The 23,773-nt window shown below is 47.5% G+C and overlaps 1 protein-coding gene across 1 annotated transcript in view; it reads right to left on the bottom strand.

Annotated features, from left to right (window-relative positions):
• Positions 1–23,773, bottom strand: part of Lana (laminin subunit alpha) — a 91,317-nt gene that overhangs the window by 53,079 nt on the left and 14,465 nt on the right. Inside the window, exons 7-23 of the mRNA XM_077690927.1 lie at positions 22,566–22,775; positions 21,892–22,070; positions 18,983–19,076; positions 16,371–16,508; positions 15,334–15,471; positions 14,170–14,304; positions 13,444–13,578; positions 10,600–10,764; positions 9,636–9,794; positions 8,949–9,205; positions 8,371–8,494; positions 7,710–7,861; positions 7,042–7,269; positions 6,572–6,796; positions 4,750–4,980; positions 1,902–2,069; positions 1,200–1,412 (exon numbers count right to left, since the gene is read on the bottom strand). Coding sequence (XP_077547053.1) covers positions 1,200–1,412; positions 1,902–2,069; positions 4,750–4,980; positions 6,572–6,796; positions 7,042–7,269; positions 7,710–7,861; positions 8,371–8,494; positions 8,949–9,205; positions 9,636–9,794; positions 10,600–10,764; positions 13,444–13,578; positions 14,170–14,304; positions 15,334–15,471; positions 16,371–16,508; positions 18,983–19,076; positions 21,892–22,070; positions 22,566–22,775 — 2,951 coding nt within the window. The remainder of the gene's footprint in view (positions 1–1,199; positions 1,413–1,901; positions 2,070–4,749; positions 4,981–6,571; positions 6,797–7,041; positions 7,270–7,709; positions 7,862–8,370; positions 8,495–8,948; positions 9,206–9,635; positions 9,795–10,599; positions 10,765–13,443; positions 13,579–14,169; positions 14,305–15,333; positions 15,472–16,370; positions 16,509–18,982; positions 19,077–21,891; positions 22,071–22,565; positions 22,776–23,773) is intronic.

Raw genomic sequence — 23,773 nt, 5'->3', positions numbered from 1 at the left:
ATGACAGTTTTTCCGAAAAAAAAAAAACGTATATAAGTCGCACCGGTGTATAAGACGCACCTGTTGATTAGTTAAACTGATAGTGAATCAGATCATTAGAAAGTGCGGCGAACGTACATGGTTGCGGCAGCCGCCGCCTATGAACGCATCCCCCAGTAAGGTGGGCTAGATACGTGCATATATCGTCCAAAGTCTAGACAGAACTAACTTCTCAGAAATGGTTTATTGGTACACACAGATGGCATGTACTTACAGATGGCGTTTAGGCAAAACCATCGAAGTCTTCTCCTCCGACTCGCTAACAAATAATTCAGTATCTTCAGTGGGAGTTCCGCCGGCGCATCACTGTCGTCCTCCCACTCTCTGATGTCTTCGCCAACATCGTTACCACTCGCGGACTGGATTACTCTGGCCTTTATCAACCCGGCTACAACTGTTTTGGTAGAAATGGAGTCCCAAGAGTCGGAGACCCATTTGGCCACCTTTCCAAACGTCGTGCGTCTCTTGCGTGCTGTCGTAAATCAGCGCAATAAAGGTGTCATGGCGGACGGAAGTGACGCGAACGGAAGCAGCCCGAAAATCGAAACTTATCAGCAAGCTGTCATTTTAAAAATTGGCAGCACGTTCACCTTCTTTAGAGTAACACTAATAATTTATAAACTGCATTTTGTTTTTGCAACCCTTAATGTTACTTTGAATTTATTCTGAACTGTAGTTACTGCGCATGGCATAAAGTCAATAAAGTGGCGCGTAGTTGTCGCAGGCCATTATCATTGTTTTTGACTAGAAAAGGCTGCAAATTCTTTGGTTCAACGTCCCGAACCGACATATGGGCTATGAGAAATGCTGTAGCGGTGGGCTTTGGATTCATTTAGACCATAGAGCTGTGTCTCAACGTGCGCTGGCCACGCACGGCCGCCGCGAACCGGGTTTATTCCATACATAAGTCGTACCTGTGGATAAGACGCACTAACGAAAATTTCAGAAAAAAAACGCGACTTATACACCGGAAAATACGGTAACTTCAACATATTCACTTCAGGAAGACCGTAATATTGAAATTTATAGGGTGCCAGAACACAAACAAATGAGGGTGACGGAGAGAGTGCAGCAGCTAGACCTCACTCTTTTGTTAGGCCTGATTACAAGCACGAGCAAATGGCAGAGCATGGTGCCGTGCGTCGTATGGCCTGACCCACCAGCCAGACGGACTTCTGGTCGTCGGGCACTTCCAGGTTCAGGGTGAAGTTGTCGGCCAGGTAGAAGGTGGACGCTCCCCCGGCCTGCGGGTTGAGCAGCACCGCCCGGCAGCCCGAGGTCCAGGGGCAGTGCTCCAGGGGGAGCCGGGCCTCTTGGTAGTGGGCGGCCGAGCTGTTCAGCTCCGCCTCCAGCTCGAAGGCAGGGTGCTCGGGCTGGGCGACAGTTAGGGGGCACCGCAGTCATGCACTCCAGCTCAGGAGTTCAAAGGGAAGCAGCTGGAGAAGGTATAAGCTTGGGAGTGTTGGTACGACATTCCTGGAACAGCGCAAAAAGGACGTGGATGAGACGTATGTCTTGTGTCTTATCCACGTCCCTTTTGCACTGTTCCAAGGAGAGAAATCCATTCCGGTTTAAGATTTTGATGTGCCGCTGGCCTAGTCCACTGATGCTATGATCTTTTTTAATCTTCTTCCGTGTTTACTCCACACATTAGAAGCACTCTGCCTGAATGACCCAATCACCAATGCTCCTGTCTCGCACAACAGACTTGGGTTTTAACTTTGATTCCATCGCAGGCTCTAATTTGCTTTGTTTTTTTTATCGGTGTACACACTATCTTTTTCAGGGTATTATAACTATGGCCATTATAGCACAGGCAGAACCTTGCGGGGAGGCTAAGTCATGCCACCCGCAGCACGCACCTGGAAGTAGTGTGCCACAAGGACATAGTTGCCCGGCTCCGGCACCAAGTCACCGAGGCTGACACTGGGATTGTGGCGGTCGAGGTGGACCAGGGTGGCCGTGCTGTCCTTTAGGGTGGACGGGAGCTCGCTGGCCACTTTGGCATTCTCGCCACTTTCAAATTCAACCTGCATGCATACGGGAGGCAGGTGCACTCATCACTGTGGGTTGGAAGGAACAAGAAGTGCAGCAAAAGCACCGCCTCAGTGGCGCATTAAAGTTCCCGGCACGTGAGGCAGTTCATTGCCGAACAGGCCCACGAGACAGTACAAACCGAATGGCGCGCACACCACCTTGCTGTGTTGGCACGAAGCAGATGTGGGAAATCTTGCTCTCTCGCTTTGCACACAACCTGCACTCGCTTCGCTTCAAGGAGTGACCGTGCTCAGCTACCATCTACGGGCACACGGATGGCAAAAATTTGTGGTCCTACAGTGATAAATGTTTCATGTAGACAGGAATATGAGCCAGTGAATCGTCGCCCTACCTTACTGTGATGCTATCTGGCCACTGTCTTTCACATGGAGAAGTTGTAAAGGCTCTCAGCTACGCCAAGTTCATTTGCGTGCTGCTCTCGTGAGCTTTTAGCAAAGACTGCACATTGTTTTTTGTGCTACCTTGTGTAGTGTGCACATTCTGTTCTTAACCAGGAATGCATGCCTTAACCATGAACCAGGTGAGCGCCAGGTTTGCATGCACAGTCCTAGACAAATGAAACGCAGTCATGATAATATGAACCACAAAACACAAATAGCGCAATTTCTTCCATGCAGGTCCAATCGACACGTGCCTTAATTACAGTAACAAAGTTGGGAAATGTGGCTTTCCAAATACGGTCCAATCCACTTATAACGATACTGTCTATAACAATATATGTATCGGATATAACAAAGAACAACTATGGCACCGTCCACTTATTATTTATTATTTATTACCACTTATTACAATGCTCCAGTGCCGCGATATCAAATATAACTACCGTAATTACCCGATTCTAACGCGCCCCCGATTCTAACGCGCACCCGATTTTCCAGGCAAAAAACCGAAAAAACTTGCACCTCCATTTGTAACGCGCAAGGAACTTTGTGAGCAAGAAAAACGAATGCGAGAGAAACGTGCGATTTATTCCCCGAAGTAATTTCACTCATCTCATTCCTCGTCGCTCTCCGAGAGCTCCTTGTCGCCTTCCGCTGACCGCAACATCTCGTCATTGGTGCCGTCAAGCGTGTTCGCGATGCCACATTTCTGAACGAACGTTCAACCATGTTCGATGGGATCGTGGCCCACGCCTCGCATGCCCATCCCGCGAGCTTCTCCAGAGGCATACGCTTCAGCCAACCGCTCGTTGTGGAGGCGTGGGAGCCGCTCGTAAGCCGCGGAAGCGGCGCACCTTCGTTGCCGCTGCTGCCATTGCTGTTATCAAGCACGCAAGTGGAATAATTTGACGATTTGTGTGAACGCCGAAAGAAAAGCCTAGGCGCCTAGATCCGAAAAATTGTTGATAAAAGCTTTGGCGCCATCTTGAGATGGCGATGGCGATGGGTGGAACGAAATTTCAGCGGTTTCGGCAGTTTCGGTTTCGTATCCGATTCTAACGCGCATGCGATTTTTCGGCCTATTTTTGCGGAAAAAAGGTGCGCGTTAGAATCGGGTAAGTACGGTATTGAATCCAGTTACAGCGTGCACCAAAAATGCGAGCTGCCACCGGCTCTCCGCGCCCCTGGCATGTGCTGCGATGCGCCTTGCGTCCTTATCCACCCCTCGCAAAACGAGTCGACCTTGCCGCTTATGAGGATGTGAGAGAAGGAGGGGAGCAGTTTTCTTTGCGAAACCCTCTCCCGGAGGCGCTGCTTTGGCCTTGTACTCGCGCCCAGTTTTCGCTCGCTTGCGCCGCTGCGCTTTCACTTGTGCAACGTGCCGCTGCCCTGAATTTGGCTCGGTGCCTCTTCAAATCCCTCCGTTTTTCCATGGAAGGGACATAAGGGCCGATATTTTGGAAACGTCCGAGTGCCTCACAGAAGAGGCGATTGTTGCATGGATACGTGCTGCGGACAGCGGGGAAGGTGACAACTCTGACAACGCAGTTGCACAGCCTAGCGTCTTCAGAGGAGGCCCAACACACGATACAGTCCCTCAGGGTCTTTGTTTCCACCAAGGACGCTTCGCTCAGCTAGGCGAAGCATGTGCCAGCTTCGTGAGCAGCAAACAAAACTGGCTGACTATGGCTTGTTTTCCGTAAATTAGTAGTAGTATGACCTTGCTCGCATGCGAATAAAATGTTTTGAGCTCTGTTTCACGTTTTTATTTTGTAGCCCACTTATAACAGGCTATAACGATAGAACTTCCTCGGCACTTGGATATTGTTATAAGTAGACTAGACTGTATACCAATACATAGCGTGCTATTGTTGTACCACCATGGACAGTATATGTATTTCAATTATGCATGTTCTGGTTCATGTTTTCGTGTTTGCATTTCATTTGTCCATTACTGTACATGTTGGCCATGAGTATCAAACAAACAATTGTGCCTTGGCACTTCGGTCTTGTACTGCAATAGCAGAGTACCACTAACTTACAGCCATAAATGAGGCAATTGCACTGAACTGATCAATGGAACTGAAGAATGACGGCAAAACATAGGGAGAACAACAAGCGCAACAATCTCGTGTGCAGCTACCAGTTAACAAGGTTTGAGGCAGCCACTTGCTTTCTAGCCAGCACAACTTTAGCGCTGCCATTTTCTAGACGCCTGAAGTGGAAACAGCTCACGTGTTGCTGCTAGTAAAAGAGAAACCGTTGCACGTACCTTGGCAGCAGGTGAGAAGGCCGGGAAGGGCAGTCCCTGACACTCGCCCTGACGCAGGACGCACTCGTCGCGGGGAAGCAGGTAGTCCATGTGCCACTGAGCCGCTGGAACCGCCACAACTCGCTCCACCGCCAACTCACTGTTGGAGTCTTCGCCGAGGTCGATTGTCACATGCACCGGCTCATCCTTGAGCTCGTATTCGAGTACGCGGCCAAGGTGGTCTATCACGACCTGCGTGGCGGAAGTGCAGCCCAGGTGTGTGTCCTCGAAGATTCTTTGGACTAATACGGTAAAACGTTGCTTTGCAGCATGCATGCTGACACATTCTGAACAAAGGTTGAGCTAGGCTTGCTCAAAGCTCAAATCACTGTTGTTGACATCCATGTTATGACTGGTTCGACTTCAAAATTATTTTGCAGAACTACAGTGTTCACCTTTGCCCCAGGATTTAATTAATACTATGTGCTCACTTTGTGCAAGTTTTATATTTGTAAAAAGCAACATCTGCCTTCTTTATTAAAGTTTTGCAGCAGCCAATTCACATGCTCCTGGTTTTACATTCCTTAAAAATTTATTGAACATTAGTATTCGGTAACTCTATGCAGTAAGCTAACAAGGGTCCCTGAGGGAATTTCAGTGACCAGAGACACCTCATTCTTTTATCCCATTTTAATGCACGTTCTTTTGTCACCTGAACTTAGCAAGCCCGTTGCCTAAGCAAGCATGTGTTGACCTTTTTGCACTGCTAAGGGGGGACATGGCTCGTAAAACTTTCTTTTAATTTCTAAGTAAACTCTGTGAACCTTGCCAGTTTTGCTGGTTTTTTTGTTTTTTTTTTCAATCATTTCAAATATGCCACTATTTTTTCAGTTGGTCAATTAGTTTCCAAGATAATTAGAGTTAATTAGTCATTTTTGGAGGAACAATAGACAAAACAGTGTTAGACATAGAGCTGTAATCAACATATTTTCCAATACTACGAACCCTGGTGAGTGCAATAAAAGATCAGTTTTTTGCTGCGCCACTTGGAACTAATTTTACATCTCATTAAACTTTGGTGTTAGAAATGGGCATTAAAAATGGTTCCTTGCCACTGGTGCCACCAAAGTTTAATGAGCTGTAAAATAAGTTCCATGCGATACCAAAAAACTGATTCTTTTATTGCACTCACCGGGGTTCATAGTATTGGAAAACATAAGGATTACGACTAACACTGTTTTGTCTATTGTTCCTCCAAAAATGACTAATTATCTCTAATTACCTTGGAAACTAATTGACCAACTGAAAAAATGGTGGCATATTTGAAATCAGCAGAAAGCAAAACTGCAAAATTGGCAAGTTTTACTGAGTTTACTTAAAAATTAAAAGGAGCTTTAAGAGCAGTGTCCTTAAAAGTGCAGGAAAGCCAAACGCACCTAAAACGTGGACAAAAGAAAACACGGTGACGGCATGGGCACAGCTGCCTTTATAATATATCCCACAGAACATCTACCCCCTTCAACCTCACAAAGTGTGTTGTTGGGCTAGTTGGGTGGGAGGTCCCATTGAAATGACTAACAGTGTGACAGGGAACAACGACAAGAAAGATGACAGGACAAGCACTTGTCTTGTCGTCTTTCTTGTCGTCGTTCCTTGTTGCACTGTTAGCTATTCGAATATGACCTCCCATCCTCCTTAGTTCTGTGCGGACTCTGTCAGTTTGCCAGTGTTATAAGGCACTCGAGGCACGTCCATGCTTGAAGGCAAGAACACCGATGTAGTGCAAATAACCGTAGTCCAAGAAGACCTCCCGGCATCTGATATGAGAAGAAAAGGCCCTTACCTGTCGGCACACCATGTTGTACTTGCAACGGTGCAGGTTGACCTTGCCCGTAGCCAAAACGTCAGGGCTGGAGAGCACGACGTCTGCAGGCCGGGAGTCGTTGCTGTCGAGCGAGTGGTAGAAGAGGACAAACACGTACCGCCCGCCCGGCGAGGGAGCCTTCAGTTCGAGCGACATGGCGTGCTGGTCTTCCGTCATGTGCGCCATGGGCCCACTGCGGAGCTCCTGCGAGGGGGCAGGGAAGCGACAAAGATTTCATGGTGTGATGCTATTCAGCAAAGACCGGGAGTTGTTGCATACTGCTAGTAGTCACACCCTAAAAGTGAAACTCCGAAAGAAAAGAAGAGGGACCTGGTAAATGGATTAGGGAGCAAACACGAATAGGTAACATTCTAACCCGTCTTACAGCTACCCAGTTGCCCCAACAGCATTAACCCAAGAGACAAGAGTCCGATCCCAGCAGCACTTACGTTAAGGATGTCCAGATCATCGATGAGCTCAACAGGCCTGTTCTGTCCGTTCACTTGGACGTAGCCTGCCTGTGCAGCCGAGACGGGCACTGCTCCATCCGGCAGCGTGGGATAGCGCAGCTGGCGACAGGCAGCGTTGTGTGGGTGGCCCCGTAGGCAGGGCTGCTTCACCTCTTCCTGGAGCAAGGTGGCTTCGTAGAAGGCTTCGGGCAGGAGCACAATGTAGTCCTGGTGGGAAGGAGAAGGAAAAGGTGGGGGGGGGGGGGGGGGGGGGGCAGCCGTCACAACCACGATAACTACCTAGAGTGGAAGATTCCACATGGGCTGCAAGGATGCCGGATGTGTGGTGGTATTTTGGGAGGAAATCTCTTCATGCTTCAAGAACAGACCTCGGTACTTTTTAAAGAGGTAAAGATCAATGTATAAAATTCTCTGTAATGTAGACTTTGTTGCAGAATGAGCAATAACCTCTTGATCAAATTGGGCAGAGTGTGTGTATACCCTGCACAGTGTTTTCTGTACGTACAAGTCCCTAAGCTAGAAAGCATCTCCATTCATGGCTGAGTGAGGAAAGGAAAAAGGGAACAAGCTGCGAGTGCCACAGGCTCTCCGAGAGTAGCTGCTTGTGAAGAGAAGGGCAGTGCTAAGATAGGAGGCACGTAGCGCACCATAAAGACCGGCTTCTGGGCCTTGATGGAGAGGGTCCAGCGTCCCGGGTTGAGCACGAAGGGCAGGGCGGTCACCCCATCCGGTCCCACCACCGCCTGGAAGCGCGGCTCCTTGCTCGGTGGCAAGATGAGGATCTCGCTCTGCTTGGTCTCTGCAGACACAGTGCAGCGCAGGCATTTGCTGAGACTGTGTGCACCAGAAATTCACTTCTCTTTGATCTCCCAGTGTAGAGTTTCTAAGCTACCATGTGAGCACACCTATAATGCTTTCCAGACCCATGGGGCATTCAAACGTAGCTGCTTCTCTCTTATATGAGGATCTGGATGTTTGTATCATTGAATTGGATGCGTAGTAAAGACAAGTTTGACGCAACAGATCTGACTCAAGGAACGCAAGCAAGCTAAAGAAAGGACTCCTGATCACTTTCACTCCTTTCCTCCAGCACGCATCTCAAAGAGTCCCACCCATAACTGCTAAGTTGGTGATCTGAAGGTCCTGCCACCTACCGCAGAAAGCACTTAAAGTAAGAGAAACGAAAAAAAAGGACTAGCACCTGACCAGTCCGTATTCTCTCCTTCTGCTACATTATTTTCCTTGCTGAGAACTTATGTACCAGTTATCAGAAAAAGAAAGAGTCTACACATTGTTCTATAAGCTCACCTCCGTACGCGTCGGGAGTGAAGGTGATGTTTGAGTACATGTTGTCTCCGTTGAGGCTGACATAGCGGGCAATCACCTGGTACAGCCCTGGCTTCTGGATGTGCAGGTCCAATAGGATCTCTTTCTGCATGGAAAATAGCCAGAAGAAAATTTGTAGGCACAACAGACAACCAACGCAACAACAGTTTGTACACAATACAAAAAATTCTTTTCCCAACACATTGCATATGACCCCCCCTCTCTTAGGCAGCCAAGCAAGACTGCAACAATAACAAAACTGGCCGTACAATCCAATCCATGGTGTCCTTTGTAAGCCACCAAGTGCAAATATGAGACCGCCTCTACCATCTCACCCATTGTGGTGTACAATTGCAAAGCCAGACTCCCCTTTAGGTATTATTGCATTAAACCCCATGGCTGCCCCTGTCCCAACACCTACCCACCCCATGTTTCCAATGAAAGTTAGTGCAGGTTTAGTGATAAAAACACAGTCCCGCCCGCCTCTCTGGTCTCTAACCTGTGCTAACCCTTATTGTGAATGCTACGAGCCAACCAGCCCAGCTGCAGCACATGCCCACCTGAATGTTGGAGAAGATGGCGTATCCCCTCCAGGAGAAACCCGGGAAGAGCTCCTCGTCGAAGTCGAAGCGTGCGTTGACCCCGCTGGGCGTGTGTCCGTCCTCCACCTCGTACTGGAACTGGTGCAGCGAGGGGAAGTAGTGTGCCTGCAGGGGCTCCGAGCAGCGCCGGCCCGTCACCCGGGGGCGGCACGGGCACTGGCCGTGCCGCTGGTCGCACGTGCCCACCACCGAGCCGCCCACGTCGCAGTCGCAGTCTGCGCGTTCACACAGCAGCGCTCGCACAATGGCCACGCCTAATCTCTACTTCCGTCGATCTTTTTTCAGGCCTTGGAAACACTTTGGTGTGGAGGCCCCCATCTTTATCAATAGGCTCTTCTGGTCAGATTACTTGCTTATTGTTTGAACAGGCACCTCTACTTCTCACTGCGTCCAAGTTGTCTGCAAACATGCAACACTTATATTAGCCGAAAACAAATTATTTCCCTCATGCATACAAGGACCACACACACGAGGTCAGAAACTTTTGGAGTACGGAAGATATTCCATTTGAATTTGCAGCTCCCTTGCAGAATTGAAATTCAATTCGCACTCGGACAAGCGAAGACACATCCACATTTGGGTTGGCTGCCAAGTGCTTTGCTTCAGACATATTGATTTACCTAATGCGCTTAATAAAGAACGCACCCTGGCAGCCGAGCAGGTCGTCCTCGCGAAGCATGAAGGTGCCATCCACGCAGGCGGTGCACTGGCGCTGTCCCACGTTGGGCTTGCACATGCACTGGCCGCTCTGGCCATCGCACACACCCAGTCCTGCCAGGGTGCCCGGGATGTGGCACTCGCACTCTGCGGGAAGAGGTAGAAGAGGACGCCACATTACTTATTTAGTGATCAACACTCTCTGGTTGTGATGGCTCGATGGCGAGGACGAGCTTTCACAGTACATATTTACTTTGGGCATTGTTGTCCATAAGAGATCAGGTTGATCCAACCTCTTTCAGATTAGGAATGACAAGGCAATCGGCCTTAGGCATTACTTTCACAGTTAGTAGGGAACAAACTTCTTCTTGACATGTTACCTTAAGTTGCACTCGGGCAGACATTATTACTTTTATTTGTTAAAAACCCATATAACTACACATTGGTTTGCTTAGGAGGATGTTAGAAGCATATGGCTTCCTCCTTTTTCAATTAGTAGCTCAACTTTCAACTCCTCCTGATCCACTTTTCTTAAAATAATCCTAGACACCAATAAGGATTGGGTCAGAACCGCCTCATGCACAGAATCTCCTTCTAGAAGACTGTACGACTGATCGGACAAGAGTGGACTTTGTGAAACTGAAAGATGTCCTGCTTAAACGTCTCCTATTTCGATACAATAAAATACATTTTATAAAAGTGTTTTCTCATGTTCTGCTAATTTTCCACTAGCTGTGATAAAGTTTACACTTCACACCTATTGCATAGGTCCTAGCTACCTTTCGCAAGGGTTCATAAAATCTCATCATCTTGAACTTGTCTTGACAAATGCTGCAAAATACGATTCCATGCAATTCCATCATGTTATATGCACTCCTGCATAGCCACAGTGCATAATGGTGCAGTTTGTGCAGACGAGCACTACCCCTCAAGCACACGGGCCAGTGGTCACCTTCGCAGCCGTGAGAGTTGGAGGGCTTGAGGTTCCAGAAGAGCGGTCGACACTGGTCACAGATGCGGCCCGTGACGCGCTCCTTGCACTCGCAGAGCTCTCCACTGGTCAGACTGCCGCAGCCACCAAACGTGGGCAGGATGCCGGCAGGGTTGCAGTTGCAGCCTGTCACCACCAGGGACGAGAGAAAAGAGGGGGTATGGGTGTAAGGCACTGGTCTGGGCGTGTGTGCCGATTGTAGAGTTGGTAATGTGACTAGTAGCAGCTGAGCCCACTGGACACTTTTGTCACCACGCCTATTCTAGTCGATACCATGTTATCGATGAATACAAATTCAAATTTTGATGACCTCCGAGCGCTTCTCAACTGCTAACGCCATACAAAGGGTAAAAGAGAAAGTATTTCATCAGTTTCACTTTCGAGTTGCTTTCCTCTGCCGTGGGGGGATTTTTAAAGGTCCTCAGCAGTGGAGCCAACCTTTGTTTCACCGTGTCAAGAAACTGCTTCGCACAGTGGCATGATAGGCACTAGTGCTTATATTTTTGTATGTATGTAAATAACTTTTGTATTACAGAGCTCGTATTTGCAGTATTATTCCATAAGGGCCTTGTATTGAAAGTGTATATTTATATTTTTATATGTTTACCCTGTACAAAGCAGCATTGAGGTTTTCTTCATTTTTTTTGTTACTTTTTTTATTTTGACAAGTTTTGGTAATATTCGTAATAAATCTGTTGTTTGAAATTAATACTCTTATGCTTCCTCTATCATTTCATACCTTCATTTTCTGTGGCAGGAAAAAAATATTTCTCGAACTACCCAAAAACAACTGATTAGGGGTGTGCGAATATTCGAAAATTCGAATATTCGATTCGAATTTTTAGGTATTCGATTCGATTCGAACGGCACTTTTATTGTTCGAAATATTCGAACCACCCAAAACTAAAAAAAAAAAAAAAAATCAGAGCGTGTCTGTATCCGTGTTTATTTACAGTGGACTCTCGATTATACGATTCTGGGGGTGCGAATTTCGGGATGATACGAATTTCCGAAAAGTCCCGGCTAAATTGCATCGTTTGCAATGGGAAAAATTTCGGCTGTTACGAACGGACCTGCGCGGCTCGGCGGAAGATACGAACGAGCCGGCGAGGCACCCGACTGCCGAACGAGCAAGTGACGGCTCTCGCTCCCCTGTTCGTCACTCTTTCTACAGAAACGGCCGGGCTGTTGTTTTCTGCTCGCGAAAACGCTCTGCGCACGCCCAACGCGCTGACACCGCCGCGAAACCACTCCCACGCTGCGCGCGGCGCGGCCGGCGGCGTCAACATGGCGTCGGCTCCAGCCGCGAAGTGGCGCGGGCGCTCGTGCGACCGCTTCTAAGCGCTCTTTAAAATGCGGCTCAAGGGAGACACGAAGTTGCTTGTGCGGTAAAGGAGCTGATAATGCATGCGAAAACGGTACTATAAAACATCATCCGCGCCGAGTGAAAGCGCCCATAAAATATTTGCCGGGGTGCTAAGCCTAACCATCTCCGGCGGAGCCAAGCCGGCTGTCTCGATCTCATCGCAAGTAGTCAGGCTCCTCCATTCTGCCGCGCGCGTCGTGCGTCATTTTCTGACCGAGGTAGGCGCTACCGCGGGCGCGAAATCGTCGATGTGGGCGTGAAAATACAGCGCTCGCAGAGCCGAGGCGAGCGAATCGCGTGCAAAAACGCACCATGCGGTTCACGCTTGGCTGTTGCGGCGCGTAGCGAGCTTGGGCACAGCGAGCGAGGAGACGAGCGCGAAGCTTTACGTGCTCCAGAAAGGACTGCTTTGCGACACGGGGGTTAAAAAAAGCAGAAAAAATCACGAATTTCTTCACGCGAAAGTAGGAAAAGAAATAAACGAACATTTTTTTCAGCGCTAAATTTTTTGGTCTGTGTTGGTTCATACGAATTTCGGATGATACGAATATTTTTCGCAGTCCCGCGAGATTAGTATCATCAAGATTTTACTGTATCAGCGCGCGGCAATGTGCACGGGCTCGGGCATGCCAGCTACTAGTCTCTCAAGTGAGCATCTGTTTTTGGTATCTGGTAAAGTGGTGACGAGCAGGAGGTTGTCACTGCTCCCCGAACATGTCGAGCAGTTAACCTTTCTCCATGTTAACATTTAAGTGAGTGCCGACCTTAACCTGTTCAGTGCAATGGTATTGTGTATTTCCTAATTTTACTTTGTGTGATTTGTTGTGCAATAAAGCTGCAGTTTTTGTCTCTAGATGGTGAAAACATTAATTTTACAAAAAATAATAAGTATTCGTATTCGAAAAATATTCGAAAAATATTCGATTCGATTCGAACTTTGTTTTTATTATTCGAATTCGCTTCGAAATGAAAAAATTGATATTCGCACACCCCTACAACTGATTTTTCCGCGGCCACGAAAGTGTTAACAAACTCACTTGTTCCCTCTAGGTCATGTTCAGCGGTATGTTGCAGTCTAACATGGGGTAAATGCAGCCTGAAAGGCTGCAAAGTAACCAGCGTACAAAGAAGCCCAGACATAGGTGCTATCAAGCAACCGACCTCCTTCCATTCTGCATGTGATGTGGCACCATTTATTAATGTCTCTACAGCTGATTTTCCACTGCTGTGTATTCTCTGTGGTCCCGATTCCTTTCTTACGAGCTCAAAAAATGATCCGCCCTATCCTATGTGGTCCATGTCTCAGTGCATTCAAGGGCATCATGAATAAAATAAACATGCACACAAAGCTCCATTTCTGCCGGAAGTATTTCACACGCGAGAGATGCACCATGAATACGAAGTCGGCTGGTTTGCACGAGAATGCGTGAAAGCCGCACCTTCGCAAAGAGGGTAGTTGTAGAAGCCCTTTTTGCAGCTTTTGCATTTGTCTCCGTCAAAGCTTGGCTTGCAGAAGCATATTCCATCGTTGCCACAGGAAAGGCCAACAGCTCCGTACGGATCACAGTCACAGGCTGAAGGAGGTAGAAAAACAATATTAAGAGGCGGTCAAACACCTTAAAAGTCAGCACCTGCAGTACTGGTGTAGGCACACATTCCAAAAGATGTTACAGCCCGCACATATGAAGAAAGCACCTCATACAAGTTCCTGAAGTAAGCCCTATCATGTAAGAAATAGGTACTCAAATGTGAACAATGTTTACATGTGAAGAAATGTGAAGACAGCATAGTGGGGCTCCACAATAGACCTGTGGTGCCGCAATCTACCTTCCTGCACCCGATTGAAAACACAATGCCACGACAAGGTGATGAAGAACTCGCTGTAGTAAACTCCCACAAAGAATATAAGCGCACAGGTGAAGTACATTTAGTTCATTTTATAGACAAGGTCAGAGATGACTTGTCAGAAACTTTAACCAGCAGTTGTTTTCAAGGACATTGAATTCAATGTGCTTCAATTTCAATCGTACAAAAACAGTGATAGAGATTAAGAGAAAGAGAAAATGGCCGCTGAATTCAATAACAAGGCTCTTTGCACGCCACAGGCCAATACGACCTTCCGAATACGGTTGGTCCTGCCGAAACACAGATGAGGAGGCACTCACGGTGGCATTCAGGGTAAGAGAAGTATCCTGGAGCACACTGGTCACACTTCAGGCCCGTGAAGCTTGCCAGGCAGGGGCACTTGCCCGTCACATCGCACACCGGACTCAGGGAGCCCTTGGCGTCACACTCGCAGGCTGCAAAAAAAGTTAAGCAAAGCACCACACTATGCCAATAACTCAAAAAAAGATTTGAGTACTTTCCTCCTTGGCTTGTGTTTGAAGAGAAATGCACTCATAAGCTACGTGACAAACAAAGCCACATCACTTGAGCTTTTCGGTTTAAATAACCTGGGATTTTGCTAGGCTCTCGAAAAATCTGTTTTCTTTTATCAGTTTAGTGCTATTGTCTGGAAATATTGCCACTACTGGATTTTGCCACCATTACATTTTGTCACTATTTTACGGGTGTGGTAATGTCGCCCGTAAAAAAATGCGAAATCACTTCACACAATCCAGATTAACTGCAAGGCATGTGTATACCTTCGCAAGGATAAAAGAAGTGCCAGCACAACGTCAAGCTGGTGTCAAAGAATGAGCTATCTTGTAGTCCTCCAAATTAAAAAGTAGTCTCCAATGAAAAGAATCAGATTGCTTTTAGCGCAAAAAATAAGTAGGCACACAAAAAAGTGCATGATCCTACACAATTCAGGTACTATTTGAAATTCGAGCCTCAAATAATTTTTCAGGTCATGTCCCAGCTCATCTGCTTATGACATGTGCTACCTGTTTATTGTAGACCTGCAGAACGTAAGTCAAAGAACGTTTTCACATGTGCTGAACCCTGATCTTGTCACCTTTACATTTTTATTGTACAGTGCATGAACTTTAAGGTCCCCCGTTACTTTGAATACACAGGAAATGTACAAGAGAACAAAAACACAGTGATAATAAACAAGACCCTTCATCGAGGATGCTGCACAGCACATCCCAGCCCTGGAAAGCCCCGGTCAAGACATCCCTGAATGCAGCACTATTCTCTGGCAGTCCCCAGCAGAGAACACTTGCAACTGGATGAAGTCCAGTGCAGGGTTTAGTTCAGCCCGAAGATGCTTAGCAAACATTTAGACATGACCCACAAAAGCACGAGCTGAGTGGACACTCCAGAACTCTCAGCCTCAACCTCTCACTCATGATGACGAGAGCACCAGGAGAGCAGCCACTCACGAAGGCAGTTGGGGAAGCCGTAGAACCCCGGGGCGCACTGGTCGCAGCGGGCCCCCCCGTACTCGGGCTTGCACAGGCACTGGCCCGTCTGGTTGCTGCAGATGGCCTCCACCGTGCCCGTCGGGTCACACGCGCACACTGCGCAACAGAGGCAACATGCAGCAATGAACAGTGCACGATGAAATCTGAAAAGATCAGCACTTGGGTTACACATCCACCACTTCCGGCAAGAAGGGTGGCGCCCATTGCCACCAACAAGTCCCAAGAATACCTAACTTTAGGAACGAACCAAGAATGCGAAACGTTAAGCGACAAGGTTTATATTTCGGCCTCTTGAGACAACAGGACTTGCCCCAGAAGCAGGAAACATGGGGGCTCTTCGATTTACACTCTCGGACTCACCGCGGACTCACCGAGAAGCAGCCCGGCGTTCCGATTTTCCCATGTATCTCTATGGCTTCGGGGAATCATCGGACTACCCACGGACTATCCGCGGTGAGTCAGAGACTGTAAATCGAAGATCCCCATGGCGGGGATGAAGCTGTTCAGGTCACAACATAGTAGGCCCCCTCACACTTGTGGCAGCTGCTGCACATGGTGTAGCAATATTATTATAGATACCCCAATAAAATCTTCCAGCACTAATTGCACATATTCCCAGCTAGAATTTCTCACAAAGGTCGCAACTAGTACACACACAGTCTGCTTTGTTTGACACCAAGACTGACAACAGCACTTCCATGGTTATTTTGCAATCAAACGAGAACCCATTTTCATCTCAGGAAGCATCGCCTGCCAGATTTACCTGGTCTCGTAAGAAGCTTATCTGGCTTTTGCAAAAAATTTGAGCAATAAAATATTCACAAAAGATAACTTGTCTCAAAAGGTCTCATTAAATAATGTGGCTACACCTTTGGGTGCATGCTCATTGTCTGGACAAACTAACGCATTTCAGAAAGGCTCCAGCCCCATGGAGCGAGCAGTGCGCTACTCGAGATAAGTGCCCAAAAAAGTGGAAGAGGCCCGGGGCTCCTCACGTTTGCAGGATGGGTAGTCGTAGAAGCCCACTTGGCACTCGAGGCACTGGCGGCCGCCGTAGCTGTTGCGGCACTGGCACTGGCCCGTCATGTCGTCACAGGTGCGCCCCAGGGCAGCCGTTGGGTGGCAGTCGCACGCTGCACGGCATGATGGTCATCAGCAAACTGCAGTGCATACATCTACTCCACGGTACAATGTTGCAGAGATGCAGCGGTGGCAACATCGAATTAGCTGTGGGTACGAAACTGTAGACAGTCTGGCATTAAGTGCCTGCAGTTTGCCCCTTCCCTGGCTGGAAATGGAGAGCTGATGAACCTTGACACACAACTCATGTAAGGACAACTTGTGGCGAAACTGGGCTTCTTAACTCTTTCGGGACCGCCGCAAAAAGTGATGAAAAAGGGAGGTCTCGGTACAAATTTTTTATTACATAAAGCAAAGGCACCATCCTGCCTTAGCATACACCAAAATGCAGCTAATTATATGTTCTTTGACATAGAATACCAAGTTTTCCTTCAACACTGACGACAGAACCATGAAAAAATCTGAAAGTAAGAACTTCGTAAAAAAACTAAAGAAAAAGATAGAAAAAAGCGCAAATATAAAAACATTAATAAAGAATAAAATTATTTCAGGATATACAAAATCCAACACAATGCTTTGTTTCTTTATCGCGAAAGTTTGATGCGGCTAGGTGTAACTCGTTTTTTGTTTTGTGTGTGATCTCTTTGGCACTAAGGCCTTGGCTACGTCGTCGCCCCGGTACACGCCTGGCTCTCGTCTCGGCGAAAACTTGACCAGTTTCTGCGCTGGTGGCAGGAGATCACTACCATAGGTAGTTAACACCCTAGCGAACAAATATAAACCAGCCAGAACATATTTCAAGCGCACAAACCTACTCTAGAGCCAATTGAAACTAAAACGAACACCCACCTTTGAGCGCGATTTGATGTTCCAGGCTGATCGACACCCGAAACCTCACTCGAGCTGAAATCCGATCTCTAAAGCCGCATTCCGACTCTTCACTGCCACTCTCATCGTTAAAATCCACAGTAGAAGGCAGAGATATGCGAGACGAGACGAGGCGGATTTCTTATCGCGCTTGCGCGAGTATGACGCCATGTTTGTTTACATTCGAAACCACTGCCCGTCAGAATAAAATATCTGATGCGTTGCCACCTGGCGATAAAAAAAGGAACTTCACAGAACAGAAAACTCCAGGTTTCAGACTATCTCCTAGATGTCGCTAGGTGTTAAATCGAGCGAAAATTTGTATTCTGCAGGCTCCCGAAACCATCGATCATATGTGATCGATCGCCTATGGAGCGGTCCCGAAAGAGTTAATAGGACAAGAGCAGAGTACGGCCTGCTTTCCTAACAATGCCTCCTTCAGTTCTGTGACGCACGGCTTTGGCATTCAAGCTAAGCGTGAACTCTCCATGGGCATGACCCCATAACATACACGATGTAATTGCACGTTAATTGATTATGGACACATTTGGTGAACAGTGCCTGTCATGCATACTTCTTGCTGTATCATATCCTGAAGATTGAACCAGCTCATCCAACAACACATTTCACTTTGTCTCTCAACGTTACGTCTGCCCAAGAGGCACATGCACGATTGTACAATGGTGATTTCACAAAAGGTAGGCACTGGCAACATGTTGTATTCAGCAGTTAATAGGCAAGCATATTGCTAGGGCAGCATAACTCATAAAAGTTAAAAATTTCAAATACAAAGTGGATGGCACTTGTTATTTGATCCATATTTAATACCAGAATTTGATATCTGGTCTTAAAATACAAATCAGTATATGTCGAGCTTTTGGGTCTACTGCAAATACTTATACTTGCGCAAAAACTGAAATTTAATTATGGCCCAACCAATCAAACATGGACAAAACCCGACGTTTCGAAGCCGGCTCGGCTTCTTCTTCAGGGGTGACTGGGGCCACACTGCAGCTGCAGTGCGACGTGGAATCGCTGCATATACGTAGCTAGCTGGAAAACATGCTCTAGCTCCAGAAGTATACCTCCGAGAATGAATCACACCAAGGGCAGGCACACATTGGTGAACGTGCATGAAAATGGAAGTGGGAATACACTCGTTTATTTACTCTCATTCACGCTTATTGTGGCCCCAGAGTACCTACATTTATGTACGATACTGGACATTTTGAAAAATGTGATGATACAATAATATGGCAAAAAGCTATTTAGTATTCGATTCAGTAGTCAAAGCTACTTTTTTCTTTTCGAATATTTGTATTACGTATATGACTGAATTAAGCAATTCACCTATTGAGCCCACCTCCCCATCTCTCATGGCCTGGCCATGTGACTACACTAATGAACCTTTTTTTATGATGCGCAAGCCCACTGCTTCAAGGCAACAAAGAAAGAAAGATGCATAACCCGTTATGCCCGTCGTCTACTCTTATAGTCCTACATTTTTTCGGGCTCTATTTTTATAGGGTACGAGGCCCAGAAGAAAGCTATCAACGCCGCCTGTTCAGCATCCACAGTCAATTGAAAAAACAAAAGTGATCTCGAACAGAAATGAACTGTACACCACTCGAATCCTCTACAGAACAGAAACCATGCTTACGTTTGCAGTTGGGGAAACCATAGAAACCGGCAGCACAGCGGTCGCAGTTCTTGCCCTCATAGTAGGGGCGACATGGGCACTGGCCACCATTCACCTGGGAAAAAGACGGCAATAGTTGTACAGTCGAACCCCGCAATAACGAAGCTGCTGGGGAAAGCCAAAAAATTCACTTTTGCAGGAATTTCATTGCCACGAGAAGGAAACATACATGACAGAAAAATCGTCCGCAGACCAAAAATTTATTCCCAATAGTCGGTTATGCAGTCATCCCTCATTAACTCGGAAGTCCTAAATTCGCCGAAAATTTCGAGATAAGCGGAGTTTCGACTTAGAGGGGGGCAAATACATGGTGCCTATGGAAGGCACAGTGAAAAAAAGTTTCGCCCTAACCGATATTTCGAGATATCCGAGTTCGAGTTAACGAGGGATACCGTACTTACCCGATTCTAACGCGCACCTTTTTTCCGCAAACATAGGCCGAAAAATCGCACGCACGTTAGAATTGGATACAAAACCGAAACTGCCTAAACAGCTGAAATTTCGTTCCACCCATCGCCATCGCCATCTCAAGATGGCGGCAAAGCTTTCAGCAACAATTTTTTGGATCTAGGCGCCAAGGCTTTTCTTTCGGCGTTCACAAAAATCGTCAAATTATTCCACTTGCGTGCTTGATAACAGCAATGCAGCAGCGGCAACGAAGGTGCACCGCTTCCGCGGCTTACGAGCGGCTCCCACGCGTTCACAACAAGCGGTTGGCTGAAGCGTATGCCTCTGGAGACGCTCGCGATATGGGCATGCGAGGCGTGGGCCACGATCCTATCGAACATGGTTGAACGTTTGTTCAGAAGTGTGGCATCGCGAACGCGCTTGAAGGCACCGAGGCCGAGATGTTGCGGTCAGCGAAAGGTGACAAGGAGCTCTCAGGGAGCGACAAGGATTGAGATGAATGAGATTACTTTGGAGAATAAATCGCCCGTTTCTCTCGCATTCGTTTTTCTTGCTCACAAAGTTCCTTGCGCGTTACAAGCGGATGTGCAAGTTTTTTCGGTTTTTTGCCTGGAAAATCGGGTGTGCGTTAGAATCGGGGGCACGTTAGAATCGGGTAATTACGGTAGCTGTATATTATTTTGCGAGCCTTGACTTGCAGCAGCTTCACAGCTCCTGCGAGTTCGCCTTCTCTGCACATTTTTATCCTTGGTCCAGAGCATTGAGTATGTCTGAGCATGCAAGAGAAGTCCAGCTTCCTCTGATGACGAACTTCCAGACAATGGCACCTCGTTGTTCCAATGCTATTCACAAAACTAGGTGAGCACCACTTTGTTGATGTCCGGAAAGGCCACAGCCGTCACTGTTTTGTTTTGTGCACAAGAGCCACTCCAAAATTGTAGAGCAACCTGCAGGTGGTTTTGAACGCATCAGCACTATCCTCCCCTCCTCCACTTGGGCCACTAACTGGAGAAATGATGGCTGCCTTATTTTGTAGCTATAAAAACTTCTGCCTTTCGGTGGCAGAGGCAGGCTTATTATGAAAGTCGACAGGCCAATTGCCGCACACAAAATGAACGCACACACGCTGTTCAGCGGTAGCCATCTAGCGCAGCCCAAGCTAAAACCATGCCGTGAGCCACCATGCGCCGCTTTGTGGTGGTGTCACTGCAAGGCTGCCTCCACAGCGACCTGCTGCACAGTCTTTTTTGTAAACAAATATTGCAGTGGCCATGCAAGCGTGCTGTGGAAGAAGTTTATGTAATTTGAGTACGAAAAAAAATGCATTTGAGCACTTTTTGAACAGTGTTAAACACAAATGGGCAGGCAAAATGCCGACCTTGCTTGATACTCATTTCGTTAACGCGGGATCGCTTTGCAAAAACATTTTCGTTGCTGCGACTCGAGATATGAAATACATGGGCTTCTATGGATGTCCACTGGGGATTCGAAAATATTTCACTGCCGTGGGAATTTTGTACTGATGGGATTTCGTTATTGCGGGGTTTGACTATACATTAATTACGCCCATGGTTTTAGTGGTGTAATGTAAACGATGATGAAGTGGCACCCCATCATTAAGCCATAAGTGGCAGAGAGGCCAAAATACCGTATTTACTTGCACAATGAATGCCCTTTTTACTCCAACAGTTGACATATTTGGGCTGCATTCATTATGTGAGGTGAGCATTTCGCCCTCCCTTTTTTTTTTGCACTGCAAACACAGCAGGAGCAACTTTTAAAACTGATTCTACCAATTTCCCACCACATTGAAACGAATGAAACAGTGCAGACCTGCAGCCAGTGCTGGGTATTGAATTCAGTTATATGAGGTACCCCTTTACAGAAAACGTGCCACAACTATCTTCTAAGGTCCACAGAAGCCACTCAAAAACTAGGAACTGAATTGCTAAATTACATACATGTCTGAATTGGCTTTCTCCATGCGGAGTTACCTGCATTCCCCCCATCGCAAGTGCATTGCATTATCAGCACTCAATGTCAAAAAATTTGAACGCAGAGCAGAATAAGAGCACATAATAGAAACTTTGCCCGCCGTGGGAGAAATGAATTAGGCTGCTGTGTTCCAGCAAACAACACGAGAGCAACATTCTGCAAGTCTCTGCTCCTGCATACATTTTTATCATTTGCAAGGGGGCATGCGTTCATTATTCTAGGTGCAAAATGACGGTGCAGGTTAATTACCAGGTTACAACATTGCAGACATTATATTGGAGGCTTGATGTTGGTACCTTTTAGCTTAAAACATGGGTTGATTTAGGCGAATATGTAGTAAAAAGGTTTATTTATAATGGGAAGTGCCTCTCACTGGTGCAGATGTGTGGGCAGAAAAAAAAAAAATAATAAAGGCACGTCCCCAGCGACCCCTGCAGCAGTGCCTGGTGCAAGCCCCGTCCACTGACCTGGCAGACACGACCCTGGGTGCCCTCTGCGTGGCAGTCGCAAGGTCGGCAGGTGGGGAAGCCATAGAAGCCCACGTTGCACTGGTCGCAGTTGGGTGGCAGGAACTCTGGCCGGCACTCGCACTGGCCCGATCCCTCGGAGCAGTTGCCCGTGTTGTAGGTCAGGTCGCACTGGCAGGCTGCAACAACCACGCAGTCAGCACAGCACTGTGCTTGGCATACCGGAAGAGTAGGTATGCAGGATGGAGAGAAGACAGCCACTCTATCCCCGCTGCACCTGCCTGGTCTCCTTCAAGAAGACATTCCTGAAATGCCGACTTGCGCTGAATTCTTCCAATTACAGACCAACTAGCCCAGCAAAAAGTTCCTCCACCAACACCCAGACTCATGTTTGCAGCAGTGCCCTACATTTCCTTTTCCCATTAGCAGTACACTGAGACTGTGCACAAAACTAACTTTTCGAAGGTGTTCAGAACATCTGCTTGATATTAGCCCTTTGCAAAAAAACTGCACAAACTGAATGTCCATCCCACAGCACTATAACAACAAGACCATCCTTACCCTGGGCAACCGTTCATAGCAGCCCCAACACCACCTTAATTAACATGACGTTAAAGGCGTGAGGCCCAACTCTGCCCCTCCCCCTTTGGGAACTGTGGCCGCTGCCTACGTACGCTGGCAGACGTCGGTGGCGTTGAGGGGCTTGTTGTAGGGCCGGAAGAAGCCTGGCTTGCACTTGTGGCAGTTGATGCCCTCGGTGTTGTGCTGGCAGTTGCGGCAGACACCGCCCCCGTCGTAGATGCCGTGGATGTTGATGCTCAGCTGCTGCTCGTCCACCTTCTCGTCGTAGTAGCAGTCGTTCGTGTGGCCGTAGCAGTTGCAGGCTGCACCGCAAAGCCAGAGTCTGAGCACAGGTCGATGGCACTTGCCCAACATGCACATCCATGCCATATAGAAGCATGCCGTCCTGTCCTATCTGTTCTTCTCTGTTTTCGCCATTTCTTTCATGCTTCGTTCCATTGTATACCATGGTCCTATTGTGCTTTTATAGGTCAGGTGCGGCTTTTTTTTTTTTCTCAGTCATTTCACAAGGTGATGAGTAAAACTAATATGTGCCACTAAATGCAACTTTACATAGCTCAGGCGCTTCATTTTTATGAAGTCCTCTTTAAGTGTTTCACAACTTGGCAAGGTAAAACGTGATTTGCTAAACGTAACACACCCCGAACATGAGTGTCGAAGGTGTCGAGGTAAGTGCTGACTCGTAGGGCAATCAACCACAACAGAGCTCAAACAGACAACTTGCTCTCCTTCAGTATACCAGAGCTGCAACTATGTTTAGCATTTTTGCAGTATGAACCCTTCTGCCCTTTTTTAAGCACAGCCTGACCGGTTCTCCTGGCTGGCCGGCTGCAGTGTCCCTTCCGGTTCATGGCTGTTTGCGTGATCCACTGGCAGGTGCAGTGTCGCCTTTGGCGGAGCTATTTTAAACTTCTCAAACTAATTAACAATGCATTTCACCGGGTCATGTCCCTGTAGTTGGTTTGGTGCTACGCACTGTACGTTCAAAATAAATTTGGCCGAGATGGAATTTGAGTGCAGTTGGCCTCCACCATTGCAGCCACAGATGAGTGGCCAAAGCAAGCAGGCAGTTAGTGCATGCATGATGTTGGATTGAAAATTATTGGTGAAAATGAAACTTTCACCACATAACCCATGGGCCAGAAAAGAGGGTGTGTGGAACGCGAAACCAATTTGAATTGCTGCCCTTAGATTTAGTACTGTAGCAGCTTCAGCAGCTGCCCACAAGATACTATTTTTTCACCTCCAATGACAGGAAGGGAACTGGCCCCCGACCCTCCATCCCAAGTGGCCATCCCCT

This window comes from Haemaphysalis longicornis, unplaced genomic scaffold, assembly GCF_048455015.1.
Source record: "Haemaphysalis longicornis isolate Haplotype H1 unplaced genomic scaffold, Haemaphysalis longicornis Haplotype H1 scaffold_10, whole genome shotgun sequence".
Taxonomy (NCBI): domain Eukaryota; kingdom Metazoa; phylum Arthropoda; class Arachnida; order Ixodida; family Ixodidae; genus Haemaphysalis; species Haemaphysalis longicornis.
The sequence above is the reverse complement of the archived record's forward strand: the minus strand, read 5'-3'. Positions and strand labels throughout refer to the sequence as shown.